This window comes from Salvelinus alpinus, chromosome 6 (genome assembly GCF_045679555.1).
Source record: "Salvelinus alpinus chromosome 6, SLU_Salpinus.1, whole genome shotgun sequence".
Lineage (NCBI taxonomy): Eukaryota > Metazoa > Chordata > Actinopteri > Salmoniformes > Salmonidae > Salvelinus > Salvelinus alpinus.
In genome coordinates this window covers 11,954,822-11,969,344 of record NC_092091.1, presented here as the reverse complement: position 1 = coordinate 11,969,344, position 14,523 = coordinate 11,954,822, and the positions used below count along the sequence as shown (strand labels likewise).

The following is a 14,523-nucleotide window of genomic DNA, read 5'->3' as shown; positions in this document are numbered from 1 at the left end:
ATAGCACCACCTGCTGGACAGGTTTAATGTTGCTTGACTGAGCAGTATGGGAGGATGAAAGATTACAAATTTAGGGCCGGTTTCCCGGACATCTACATTGAACATGCTTTTTAGTCTAGGACTAGGATTAATCTGTGTTCATCCCATACAGTTAAGTTAGTTAGTTAGTGATACTACCTGTTCAATGCCAATGAGGAGAATTACATAGAGACAGAGTACTAATTGAGTTCTGAATGACAACCAATATACATCAACACCATACATCATGATTCATGGAAATGTACAAGATTAAAACAATTAGAATGTATTGAATTTTTATTCATAACATCTTCTGAAGATCAAATCAGTCAAATCATTGAACATAAAACAGAGCAGAATGAATCATCACATCTGGGGACCATCACCACCAGCATGACTAGTATCTATGTGAACCCTACTACAGTTTAACCAGCTCAGCTATAGACTACACCAGCATGACTAGTATCTATGTGGACCCTACTACAGTTTAACCAGCTCAGCTATAGACTACACCAGCATGACTAGTATCTATGTGGACCCTACTACAGTTTAACCAGCTCAGCTATAGACTACACCAGCATGACTAGTATCTATGTGGACCCTACTACAGTTTAACCAGCTCAGCTATAGACTACACCAGCATGACTAGTATCTATGTGGACCCTACTACAGTTTAACCAGCTCAGCTATAGACTACACCAGCATGACTAGTATCTATGTGGACCCTACTACAGTTTAACCAGCTCAGCTATAGACTACACCAGCATGACTAGTATCTATGTGGACCCTACTTCAGTTTAACCAGCTCAGCAGTACCACAGAGATGAAACCCAGGATAGAGGGGCTGAGTGAATGTGGTCTGGACTCTGTGGAGGAGGGTCATTGTGTCAGAGACACTGTAGAAGGACAGAGTACCTGCCTTGTGATCCAGGTACACTCCTACTCTGGAGGACTGAGGGCCTGATACTTTAGTCAAAACATTATTGTGTCTGAACCAATAACCACCTCTATAGTATTGTAAACTCCAGGACTTGTCATTGTATCCAAATATATTATCTGTCTCTGTTCTGCTGATGTCTTTATATGAGACTGCTGTAATAACATAACTACTCCACTCCACCTCCCAGTAACAGCGTCCAGACAGACCCTCTCTACACAGAACCTGGTACTGGTTGGTGAATCTGTCTGGATGGTCAGGATATGGTTGGACTTGGCCTGTATAGGTCACCTTTCTGTTCCCTTCAGACAGAGAGAGGTCTGTGTGTGCTGTGTTTGGGTCCAGTGTGAGCTGACAGGAATCTGGGAGAAGAGCAGAGACCAATGAGGGGAGTTATAACAATAAGTTAAGTCAGATACTGTATCTACCCTGTCTTTGATTAGAGCACAGCAGAGATCAAATCAGAGAAATATGAGGAGTCAGATAGATACCCAGTCTTTGATTAGATCTACTATTGCTATATATTTTGAGAGGGATTGTTAGGAGTGTCAGTAAAAAGAGACTGTTAGTTACTTCACAATAAAGAGACTCACATTGTAACAACTGTTCTCTGGTCTTGGGCTCTGGAGGCAGTACAACATCCACTATATTCACTAAAGACACACAAACACATTGACAGAGAGAGGGAATGTTATCATCATACCATATTCCACATGTATATTACTAGTAGGGAACTTTCAATGGTCTAAAGTTTATGTTCTTATTATTTTCAACACACCTGTAGTGGAGATCTTGGTCCATTCTCCTTTAAGGACGTCTTCTAGTTTCTCTCTCAGTTCAGACACAGTCTTACTCACATCTCCAAAGTACTGAAGAGGACGGACAACGATGCTGGGTAAGTCTGAAGATACACTGATACTGGAGACAGACTGATAACTCTGGAGAGAGAGAGAGAGAGAGTGAGGGGGACAGAGAGCGAGAGAGAGGGACAGAGAGCGAGAGGGACAGAGAGAGGGACGGACAGAGAGAGGGAGAGAGGGACGGACAGAGAGAGGGAGAGAGGGACGGACAGAGAGAGGGAGAGAGAGAGGGATGGACAGAGAGGGGGAGAGAGGGACGGATAGAGAGGGGGAGGGAGGGACGGGGGGAGAGAGGGACGGTCAGAGGGGGGAGGGACGGACAGAGGCGTGGGACAACATAATGATGTAGATGAATAGTTTCACATGAAGTTAATTTCATATCACATGTAACAAGGCAGTTTAGTTACCTGGAGGAAATGGATGTGATCCTCTATGTGTGAGAGCTGCTCCAGCTCAGTGCTTCTCTTCCTCAGCTCAGCTATCTCCTCCTTCAGTTGCTCCAGGAGTCCTTCAGCTTGACTCACTTGAGCCTTCTCTTGGGCTCTGATCAGCTCCTTCACCTCAGAGCGCCTTCTCTCAATGGAGCGGATCAGCTTAGTAAAGATCTGATCACTGTCCTCCACTGCTGACTGTGCAGAGCGCTGTAGAGAGAGAGAGAGACAGAGAGAGAGAGAGAGAGAGAGAGAGAGACAGAGAAAGAGAGAGAGAGAAAGACAGTATGTACAGTAGCCTCTGCACCACTTTGATTCAGAACACTGCCAACCTGCTCTCCAGGTCCACCAGGCCTTGTCCCCCCTCCTGGACAAGCAGGTACATCACCGACACCCTCAGCCGGTGACGCCCCGACCAGATAATAATTAACTAAATTGCTCTGCAGGTCCACAAGAAGACCACCGGGGGGGGGTTGAGAATGGCCAGTTTCTGCCATAGGGAGGATTCTGCCAAGTTGTTGATGATCAGCACCCTCCCTCTGTGTGACACTTGGGAGAGGAGCCACCTCCACTTTGTCAGCCTCGACACCACCGCTTGTGACACTCCTTCCCAATTCTTCCTAAACCACACCTCCGAGCCCAGATACATACTGGGCCCTCTGCCTGACTGGCTGTCAGCTCTGGATCCAATGAGCTGTCTGAAAACAAGGCATCTACCTCCGCAGACTCATCCCCCTTCCTCCTCCATTGGCACAGTACCGTCCTCCTCCTCCCCCCCAGTCTGCTCCCCTGCACTTCCTCCCTGATCAGTGCCTCTTCCCCAGTAACAGGTCATATTTCCTGGGATGAGCCCACCAAGCCTTTTCCCCCTGGAGTCTCCGTTACTACGGCAACCTGCCTATGCTAAATGACTTACATGTAAACGTAAACTAGGCATCTGTGAAAGGGCGGCAGGTAGACTAGTGGTTAGTGCGTTGGCCGAGTAACCAAAAGGTTGCTGGATTGAATCTCTGAGCTGACAAGGTAATTATATATTTTATATCAATTATATCTTGTTTCAAAGCTCTTTTAGCTAACTGGTCTACAATTTCATTCCCTTCCACACCTGAATGTGCTGGGACCCAGCAGAATCTCACTACTACACCCATTCTCTCAATTCTCCATAATAACATTAATACCTCCAATAGTAGGTCACTCCTATTAGATTTACCAGATGATAAACTATTCAATACAGACAGAGAATCTGAGCATACTATGATTCTAACAGGTTGTACGTCCTCCACCCACTGGAGGACAACTATTATAACCAACAGTTCAACTGTCAACCAGTTTCCCTTCATCACTGACTTCTGACCAATCTTTCCTTTTCTCTACCAAGGTTAGATCAACAACAGGATCTGGGAGTAACCATGGAGGAACATCCCCTCTCACCATAGAAGGGCCAACCTCCAACTCCCTCAAACCACTCTCATCAGCAAGCTTTCCAACTGTTCAACCAAAACCACTGCCTTGTCTACTAGTATATTCCCAACAGTCATCTAGAACAGTAGCAGTGGGATGCTCAACCTCACAGCCTTTCAACCCAATAAGCGAATGACAATTTATTACACCGTATATCCAAAGGCATCTCACCTGCCTCCACTAGTAAGACACATACAGATGTTGATTTATATGCACCAATACATATCCTTAAAGCTATATACTGGATTCTTTGATGCTGTTCCATAAACTATACACCCGTAATCAATTGTCATCCTGATCAGAGCTCTATAAATATCCATCAACGATTGTCTGTCAGCACCCCATTCATATCCAGAGACCCACACAACCAACTACCACGAAAGTGATGGAATGAGAGAGACAAAGACATGTTACAACACTGTACATAGACATAATATAAGGTTTCTTCTTCTTTGGAGTTTAACGGCGGTTGACATCTAATATGTTGCATTACCGCCCCCAACTGGACTATAACATACATCCATGATACTTTGTGATACAACGTGGGAAAAGGGGAAATTATGACAATACTAAATAAAACCCTTGCAACTAACCCTACACTCATTAAAAACCCACTACCCCATTCCACTACTTTGACCCTATCTGCTCCTGCACCATGCCAACGACCTGGGAGGACGGTACACCACCACTCAACACACCCTGGAACTCTTCTGAAGTCAAATCTCGTATGACCAAATACTTCTCTGCAGCTGCCACCACAACATCTATTTTCTGTGATTTAGGTTCCATTTCTGCGGTACAGTTGATAACCATTGCTATGAACGCTAAGAAGCTAACCTTACTGAAGCATATATCACTCGTTGGCCTATCCCTCTGTGCTGCACAGATCTACTACTCACAGGGATCCTCTCAGGATCCCTCACCCTTGACCCATCCTCCTCTACTTTCTTCACTGCCTCAGCATACGACACCTTCTGCACTACTCTGACTCTATCCACCTCAACCTGCCTCTTTCTCACCAGACACTTCTGATCCCCAGCAACATGGACACCCCTACAGTTGACACACACAACTTTATCCACCAAAACGACACAATCCTCTATCCCATGACCTCCTGCACACTTCCCACATCTTGGAATCTCCCTCCTACAAACTGCTGCAACTTGACCATAAACGTTGCACCTGAAACAGCTCAGTGGATTCAACACAAAGACTCTAACAGGATAACTGATATATCCTAACATGACTTTGTCGGGTAAAGACTCAGAACTCAAAAGGACTGACAGTGACTCCTCTGTTTCTCCACGCTCACCACCGGGTCTGCGTCGTACCAAACCGCGGGTATTACAAACACCTGGAATCTTCAACTTCAATTGCTCCACCTCCACACTTAACACTACCCCAGAAATCACCCAGAAATACTCCTTTCAATGGTGCCCTGTTCCTAAGAGCAAAGCGAGAAACAGATCTTGACCCAAGTTGCGTGACACGGAGCTCCCACTCCCTCTGGTCAGAAGAAACACAAACAAATATCACAAGTCCACTACAGGTTACCTAGGTTACCTTCACTGATTCAACTGCACCCAACTCCTTTCCCACCCACCCTGAAACCACTAATGGATCTGCCAAAAGGTATGGATCCACTTTCTCCAAAAATGTAACTCCTACTGCACCAGATTCTTCTTTATCATGTCCATTGATGCCAGGCTCTGGTTCTGAGCTCTTCACCACACCTTCTACCTCACTTAACTCTCCCTCATTCATTTCCATTTCACCTCCAGAACTCAGTCTGGTGCACGGTTCACTCTGTTTGCTATTGAATTATAACATTTGAAATGTCTCTATTCCTTTGAAACTTTTGTGAGTGTAATGTTTACTGTTCTTTCTAATTGTTTATTTCACTTTTGTTTATGGTCTACTTCACTTGCTTTGGCAATGTAAACATATGTTTCCCATGCCAATAAAGCCCTGTGAATTGAATTGAGAGAGAGCTCCATGTTAATGTATAGGGGACATGAGTCAGTCATGGTTACTCATGGTTATGTGATGAGGTAGCCACGCCTGCGACATCAAACTCAGCCCTCGGTCCAATAGGGAATGTCCTCTTGGTGTAACGGTCAAGATGTTGGTTTCTCCTGCGGTAGACCTGGGTTCATATCCTGTTGGTTACATTAAGCAGTCTATTCTCTGAAAGGGGTCCAGACAGCCTGTTCCCAACAGTGGGATTGGAGAGGGGTCCCCCTCTCTCTCTCTCTCTCTCTCTCTCTCTCTGGAGGGGAGAAGTGAAATGGTGTCTCCTCTGGTCAACAATACTCACCTTGAAAGACTCCACAGCCTGTTGGAGCTCCTTCAGCTCCTTCTCTCTCTCCTGGAATCTCTGCTGGACCTTCTGCTGACTCATCCCCAGCTGCCTCTGTGGAGAATCACTCTTCAATGAGCTATCAAGTTTTATTTGTCCAGCAGATCAATAGTATAGTCATGTGACTAGAAGAAATGGATTCAAATGTTGAGGAAGTGACTGTGTGACATTATATTATAATGGTATGTGATCCTACTAGATTTTAGTCAGCACCACTCTGACATTGCTCAATCTAAATGTTAAATATTCATTCTTTTACTTTAGATTTGTGTTTATTGCTGTGAATTGTTAGATATTACTGGAGGAACACAAGCATTTCACTACACCACCAATAATATCTGCTAAATATGTGTGTGACCAATAACATGACATTTGATTTGATTGATTATAGTTTTAACAGAACACAAATCAGGGAGCTGATTGGGTGTTTGATAACAAGTGATAATGGTGTTGGACTTTATAAAATGGTGATCATTTTTGAGAATCTGGGTTATCATCATATCTCCCGAGTGGCGCAGTGATCTATGGCACTGCATCTCAGTGCTAGAAGCGTCACTTCAGACCCTGGTTTGATTCCAGGCTGTATCACAACCGGCCGTGATTGGGCGTTCCATAGGGTGACGCACAATTGGCCCAGCGTTGTCCGAGTTAGGGTTAGGCCGGTAGTAGGCCGTCATCGTATTGGCAGGTAGCCTAGTGGTTAGACTGTAGAGGTGGCAGGTAGTCCAGTGGTTAGAGTGTAGAGGTGGCAGTTAGAGTGTAGAGGTGGCAGGTAGCCTAGTGGTTAGAGTGTAGAGGTGGCAGGTAGCCTAGTGGTTATACTGTAGAGGTGGCAGGTAGACTAGTGGTTATACTGCAGGGGTGACAGGTAGTCTAGTGGTTAGAGTGTAGAGGTGGCAGGTAGCCTAGTGGTTAGAGTGTAGAGGTGGCAGGTAGACTAGTGGTTATACTGTAGGGGTGGCAGGTAGTCTAGTGGTTAGAGTGTAGAGGTGGCAGGTAGACTAGTGGTTAGAGTGTAGAGGTGGCAGGTAGCCTAGTGGTTATACTGTAGGGGTGGCAGGTAGACTAGTGGTTATACTGTAGGGGTGGCAGGTAGTCTAGTGGTTAGAGTGTAGAGGTGGCAGGTAGTCTAGTGGTTAGAGTGTAGAGGTGGCAGGTAGACTAGTGGTTATACTGTAGGGGTGGCAGGTAGTCTAGTGGTTAGAGTGTAGAGGTGGCAGGTAGTCTAGTGGTTAGAGTGTAGAGGTGGCAGGTAGACTAGTGGTTATACTGTAGGGGTGGCAGGTAGTCTAGTGGTTAGAGTGTAGAGGTGGCAGGTAGACTAGTGGTTATACTGTAGGGGTGGCAGGTAGTCTAGTGGTTAGAGTGTAGAGGTGGCAGGTAGACTAGTGGTTAGAGTGTAGAGGTGGCAGGTAGACTAGTGGTTAGAGTGTAGAGGTGGCAGGTAGCCTAGTGGTTAGAGTGTAGAGGTGGCAGGTAGCCTAGTGGTTAGAGTGTAGAGGTGGCAGGTAGCCTAGTGGTTAGAGTGTAGAGGTGGCAGGTAGCCTAGTGGTTAGAGCGTTGGGACAGTAACCGAAAGGTTGCTGGATTGAATCTCTGAGCTGACATGGTAAAAATCTGTTGTTCTTTCCCTGAACAAGGCAGTTAACCCGCTGTTCCCTGGTAGGCCGTGATTGTAAATAAGAATGTGTTTTTAACCAACTTGCTTAGTTATTGAAAGGTAAAACAATTAATTGTATGAAATAATTTGTTCTTAACTGAATTGCCTAAATAAAGGATAAATAAAAAAATATATACTCAAGGTTTGTGTTCATATTTGTTCTGCTGTGGATCAATTTAATTTGAATGATCTCATATTCAATCAGTCTTAGTTCCTACTGTATCTTTAATTCTTTGTTTATCAGACAGTCACCATCAAGTTGTTCTGGTCTTACCTGTTTCCCAGTCCTCTCTGCTGCAGCTGACACTGTATCATGGCCTTTATGTTCATCCATTGTACACAGCAGACAGATACACTGCTGATCGGTACGACAGTAAACCTCCAGCAGTTTGTCATGATGAGAGCAGATCTTCTCCTGTAGTTGTGCGGTGGCTTTGACCAGCTTGTGCTTCTTGAAAGCAGGATATTCATAGTGAGGTTGGAGGTGAGTCTCACAGTAAGAGGCCAGACACGCCAGACAGGACATGAGGGCTTTCTGCTTTCTGGTCCCAGTGCAGAAATCACACGCCACATCTCCAGGTCCAGCATAGCACAGAGCAGGAGGGGGAGCAGCCTGGAGTCCTGTCTTCTTCAGTTTCTCCACCACCTCAGCCAGCACAGTGCTCCTGTTCAGAACAGGCCTTGGGGTAAAGGTCTGTCTGCACTGTGGACAGCTGTAGAAACCTTTCAGATCATCCTGATCCCAGCATTCTTTAATACAGCCCATACAGTAACTGTGTCCACAGGCAGTAGTCACCGGATCCTTCAGTAGATCCAGACAGATGGAGCAACAGAACAGTTCCTGATTCTCTGCCATTTTGGTGCTCTCTCCCGTAGGTTAAGCAATGGCAGTGTCATAGATGACTTTCTGTTCAGTGTCAAAGATGACTTTCTGTTTCATTGAACTCTACACCAGAGGACGGGGAGTGGCTTCCTACTTGACGGGGTTCTCTGTATGTAGAGGGGGTGTGGTTTCTTTGATAAGGAAGTATGACAGAGTGTTGGTTAGTAGACAGAGATGGTTATTATTTCTGTTACACGTATTTGAAATATGTATTTTAATTACTTCTGAGTATTTTGTCATTTGAATTACACTGGGCTGAACTACAGTCCATTGCATTTTGTATTTTTTATTTTCAAAATACTAAATAGTTTTCTATTCCATTTTTTATAGTGTTCACATTTTGTGGCCCCCTTTCACCCTGCAATGATATCAGAAGTCTGATAGTACTATGGTGTGATAAGACTGTCTGCTAAATGACAACAATGATATCAGAAGTCTGATAGTACTATGGTGTGATAAGAGCATCTGCTAAATTAACTAAATATAAATGTATATGTAAAAATATTGATAAATACTTTGTTGAGGGAAAATGTACTTGATACGATTGTAATATATTGTTGTCTCACCTAGCTGTCTTAAGATATACTAATGCACTAATTGAAAGTCACTCTGGATAAGAGTGTCTGCTAAATGACTAAAATGTAAATGTAAAATTAATAAATGCAATAATTTCTGTCCATCCCATGTAGTAGAATACTCTGTCTGGAGGGTGTTTTCAGGGCCTGACCAGGACACTGGAGGTAAAGGACCGGTTTAAATAGGAAAATGTCCTGGAGTTTTCTCAAAAATAAATGTTTCACAAAACACTTTCAAAAGGCATAATAAAATACGTATCTCTCCTCAGAGCGTAATCACTGGGCAATCACTTAACAACTCAGTTTAAAGGTTGAAGGGATACTTAGGATTTAGGCAATGAAGCCCTTTATCTACTGACCCAGAGTCAGATGAAGCCCTTTATCTACTGACCCAGAGTCAGATGAGGCCCTTTATCTACTGACCCAGAGTCAGATCAAGCCCTTAAACTACTGACCCAGAGTCAGATGAAGCCCTTTATCTACTGACCCAGAGTCAGATGAAGCTCTTAAACTACTGACCCAGAGTCAGATGAAGCCCTTAAACTACTGACCCAGAGTCAGATGAAGCCCTTAAACTACTGACCCAGAGTCAGATGAAGCTCTTAAACTACTGACCCAGAGTCAGATGAAGCCCTTAAACTACTGACCCAGAGTCAGATGAAGCCCTTTATCTACTGACCCAGAGTCAGATGAAGCCCTTAAACTACTGACCCAGAGTCAGATGAGGCCCTTTATCTACTGACCCAGAGTCAGATGAAGCCCTTAAACTACTGACCCAGAGTCAGATGAGGCCCTTTATCTACTGACCCAGAGTCAGATGAAGCCCTTAAACTACTGACCCAGAGTCAGATGAGGCCCTTTATCTACTGACCCAGAGTCAGATGAAGCCCTTTATCTACTGACCCAGAGTCAGATGAAGCCCTTAAACTACTGACCCAGAGTCAGATGAAGCCCTTTATCTACTGACCCAGAGTCAGATGAACTCATGGATACCCGTTTTATGTCTCTGCATCCAGTATGAAGGAAGTTAGAGGTCATTTTGGGAGCCAGTGCCAACTAGCGTTAGAGCATACTACCATATGTAGTTAGAATGTAAATGGACACCATATGTATTTAGAATGTCAATGGACGCCATATGTAGTTAGAATGTGGAGTGTTGGAACCAACTGCCAACATGGTGGATAGTATTCTGAACTCTGGAAGCTACGGTTAGGATGACCCCTACTGGTTTATTAGAGACAGACAAGAGACGTTTGAACCAAATGAATGATTCATTCTGTTCCCAGCCTTCCTCTCCTCTCTGTTCCAGGCTCTGTGATCTCCTTCCACCTGACACCCAGTCATATCAGAAGCATCTCCCTGCACTTCCTCACCCTGTCCTACGGAGGGGGCTGTTTCCTGGGAGCCCTCATCATCCAGCTGGTCTACCTACTCTCTGGAGGTAAATGCTTCACTAACAGATGCATCATCGTAACCATAGAAACTGAAGAGGAACATACATTCATGTTGGAATGGTTGATGGGGGTCTGTCTGCATTATGGTGATTCAGTCCTATGGCCACTTATAGCACTGTTCTCCTGACCAACTACAGGTAACTTGTACCCAAACACACTGCATGAAGGGAATCTGTTATCCTGTCCAACTACAGGTAACTGGTACCTAAACATACTGCATGAAGGGAATCTGTTCTCCTGTCCAACTACAGGTAACTGGTACCCAAACACACTGCATGAAGGGAATCTGTTCTCCTGTCCAACTACAGGTAACTGGTACCTAAACACACTGCATGAAGGGAATCTGTCCTCCTGTCCAACTACAGGTAACTGGTACCCAAACACACTGCATGAAGGGAATCTGTTCTCCTGTCCAACTACAGGTAACTGGTACCTAAACACACTGCATGAAGGGAATCTGTAGCGTTTCTTCTTCTTAGCCATGTTGATGACCATAAACACTCTGGTGTTCTGCTGGATATCTGACAGGTACAGTATTAGCACCTCTCGTGTATCAGTATAGTCATTACAGATGAGGCAAAGAACATGAGGAGGACAGAAGACATGAGGAGGACAGGAATACATGAGGAGGACAGGAAGACATGAGGAGGACAGGAAGACATTAGAGTTCTTTCAATCCTGGACTTCAAGATTTTTATTGATACAAAACTCTTGAGGTGACCTGAACAAAGTGTCAATATAGTCTGTGTAGATGAGACAGGTGACAGTATTGAGACAGTTGACAGCATTGAGACAGGTGACTGTATTGAGACAGGTGACAGTATTGAGACAGGTGGCAGTACTGAGACAGGTGGCAGTATTGAGACAGGTGACTGTATTGAGACAGGTGGCAGTATTGAGACAGGTGACTGTATTGAGACAGGTGGCAGTATTGAGACAGGTGGCAGTACTGAGACAGGTGGCAGTATTGAGACAGGTGACTGTATTGAGACAGGTGGCAGTATTGAGACAGGTGACTGTTTTGAGACAGGTGACAGCATTGAGACAGGTGACAGTACTGAGACAGGTGACAGTATTGAGACAGGTGGCAGTATTGAGACAGGTGACAGCATTGAGACAGGTGACAGTGGGAGAAGCTCCAGCAGTACAAGACCTGCCTGTGATTCTACCACACCATGGAACGCTCCTCCACAACAGTCTCCATAGAAACAGTGACCTCTACACGACCTTTGTCCCCTGTAGCTGGAGTTCCTCTTGGTTTATTGATGTCTGTACTGTGGATTGTGTTCATTGACAGTCAGTTTTAGACAGTCACTTTAGATGATCAGAGACTTAAACCTTTGTGTTTCTTCCTACTGAAATATAATGTGGGAGTGTGTTATGTACTGTCTATTAGTCTACATGGATATGATGTGGGAGTGTATTATGTACTGTCTATTAGTCTACATGGATATGATGTGGGAGTGTATTATGTACTGTCTATTAGTCTACATGGATATGATGTGGGAGTGTATTATGTACTGTCTATTAGTCTACATGGATATGATGTGGGAGTGTGTTATGTACTGTCTATTAGTCTACATGGATATGATGTGGGAGTGTATTATGTACTGTCTATTAGTCTACATGGATATGATGTGGGAGTGTATTATGTACTGTCTATTAGTCTACATGGATATGATGTGGGAGTGTGTTATGTACTGTCTATTAGTCTACATGGATATGATGTGGGAGTGTATTATGTACTGTCTATTAGTCTACATGGATATGATGTGGGAGTGTATTATGTACTGTCTATTAGTCTACATGGATATGATGTGGGAGTGTATTATGTACTGTCTATTAGTCTACATGGATATGATGTGGGAGTGTATTATGTACTGTATTTTAGTCTACATGGATATGATGTGGGAGTGTATTATGTACTGTCTATTAGTCTACATGGATATGATGTGGGAGTGTATTATGTACTGTATATTAGTCTACATGGATATGATGTGGGAGTGTATTATGTACTGTCTATTAGTGTACATGGATATGATGTGGGAGTGTATTATGTACTGTCTATTAGTCTACATGGATATGATGTGGGAGTGTATTATGTACTGTCTATTAGTCTACATGGATATAATGTGGGAGTGTGTTATGTACTGTCTATTAGTCTACATGGATATGATGTGGGAGTGTGTTATGTACTGTCTATTAGTGTACATGGATATGATGTGGGAGTGTATTATGTACTGTCTATTAGTCTACATGGATATGATGTGGGAGTGTATTATGTACTGTCTATTAGTCTACATGGATATGATGTGGGAGTGTATTATGTACTGTGTATTAGTCTACATGGATATGATGTGGGAGTGTATTATGTACTGTCTATTAGTCTACATGGATATAATGTGGGAGTGTGTTATGTACTGTCTCTTAGTCTACATGGATATGATGTGGGAGTGTGTTATGTACTGTCTATTAGTCTACATGGATATGATGTGGGAGTGTGTTATGTACTGTCTATTAGTCTACATGGATATGATGTGGGAGTGTGTTATGTACTGTCTATTAGTCTACATGGATATGATGTGGGAGTGTGTTATGTACTGTCTATTAGTCTACATGGATATGATGTGGGAGTGTGTTATGTACTGTCTATTAGTCTACATGGATATGATGTGGGAGTGTATTATGTACTGTCTATTAGTCTACATGGACATGATGTGGGAGTGTATTATGTACTGTCTATTAGTGTACATGGATATGATGTGGGAGTGTATTATGTACTGTCTATTAGTGTACATGGATATGATGTGGGAGTGTATTATGTACTGTCTATTAGTCTACATGGATATGATGTGGGAGTGTATTATGTACTGTCTATTAGTGTACATGGATATGATGTGGGAGTGTATTATGTACTGTCTATTAGTCTACATGGATATGATGTGGGAGTGTATTATGTACTGTCTATTAGTCTACATGGATATGATGTGGGAGTGTATTATGTACTGTCTATTAGTGTACATGGATATGATGTGGGAGTGTATTATGTACTGTCTATTAGTCTACATGGATATGATGTGGGAGTGTATTATGTACTGTCTATTAGTCTACATGGATATGATGTGGGAGTGTATTATGTACTGTCTATTAGTGTACATGGATATGATGTGGGAGTGTATTATGTACTGTCTATTAGTCTACATGGATATGATGTGGGAGTGTGTTATGTACTGTCTATTAGTCTACATGGATATGATGTGGGAATGTATTATGTGTCATATATTTGTCTAAATGGATATACTGGTAAATAGATTATTGTAAATAACTGATTCATTGTGTCAATCAATTCAATAATAGAGCATTTCTAATGTCATGATGATGACTTTTATTTTGAAAGATCACATTGATTAACAAGAGTACTAACTGATCTGGGACCAGGCTAATTAGAATGTGCTATCATGCCATCTGTTTATTAATAGCACTAACTGATCTGGGACCAGTCTAATTACAATGTGCTGTCATGCCGTCTGTTTATCAATAGCACTAACTGATCTGGGACCAGGCTAATTAGAATGTGCTATCATGCCATCTGTTTTATCAAGAGCACTAACTGATCTGGGACCAGTCTAATTACAATGTGCTATCATGCCATCTGTTTATCAAGAGCACTAACTGATCTGGGACCAGTCTAATTACAATGTGCTATCATGCCATCTGTTTATCAAGAGCACTAACTGATCTGGGACCAGGCTAAGTACAATGTGCTGTCTAAACAATGTATTTATTACAATAAAAAAGGGGAGTCTAACCAGATCATAGACCTAGTGGAAGACTGTTAATAACCCGGAATATCTGAAATAGTTGATCTGTATCTATTGGTCATTA

The 14,523-nt window shown here is 43.3% G+C and overlaps 1 protein-coding gene across 1 annotated transcript; it reads right to left on the bottom strand.

Moving 5' to 3' along the window:
* Positions 1-300: 300 nt before the first annotated feature.
* LOC139577518 (tripartite motif-containing protein 16-like) lies at positions 301-8,649 on the bottom strand. The gene is made up of 6 exons (XM_071404562.1): positions 8,001-8,649; positions 6,025-6,120; positions 2,223-2,456; positions 1,734-1,893; positions 1,549-1,608; positions 301-1,317 (listed from the first exon to the last, which is right to left on the bottom strand). The coding sequence occupies exons 1-6, from the start codon at positions 8,580-8,582 to the stop codon at positions 806-808; spliced, it is 1,644 nt and encodes a 547-aa protein (XP_071260663.1). The 5' UTR covers positions 8,583-8,649; the 3' UTR covers positions 301-805.
* Between the last annotated feature and the right edge of the window lie 5,874 nt (positions 8,650-14,523).

Coding starts and splice junctions, on each gene's coding strand:
- LOC139577518 (XM_071404562.1), bottom strand. CDS start 8,582: ATGGCAGAGAATCAGGAACTGTTCTGTTGCTCCATCTGTCTGGATCTA. Junction 6,121..8,000: donor CAGAGAGGACTGGGAAACAG/GTAAGACCAGAA, acceptor GATTCTCCACAG/AGGCAGCTGGGGATGAGTCA. Junction 2,457..6,024: donor AGGCTGTGGAGTCTTTCAAG/GTGAGTATTGTT, acceptor CTCTCTCTACAG/CGCTCTGCACAGTCAGCAGT.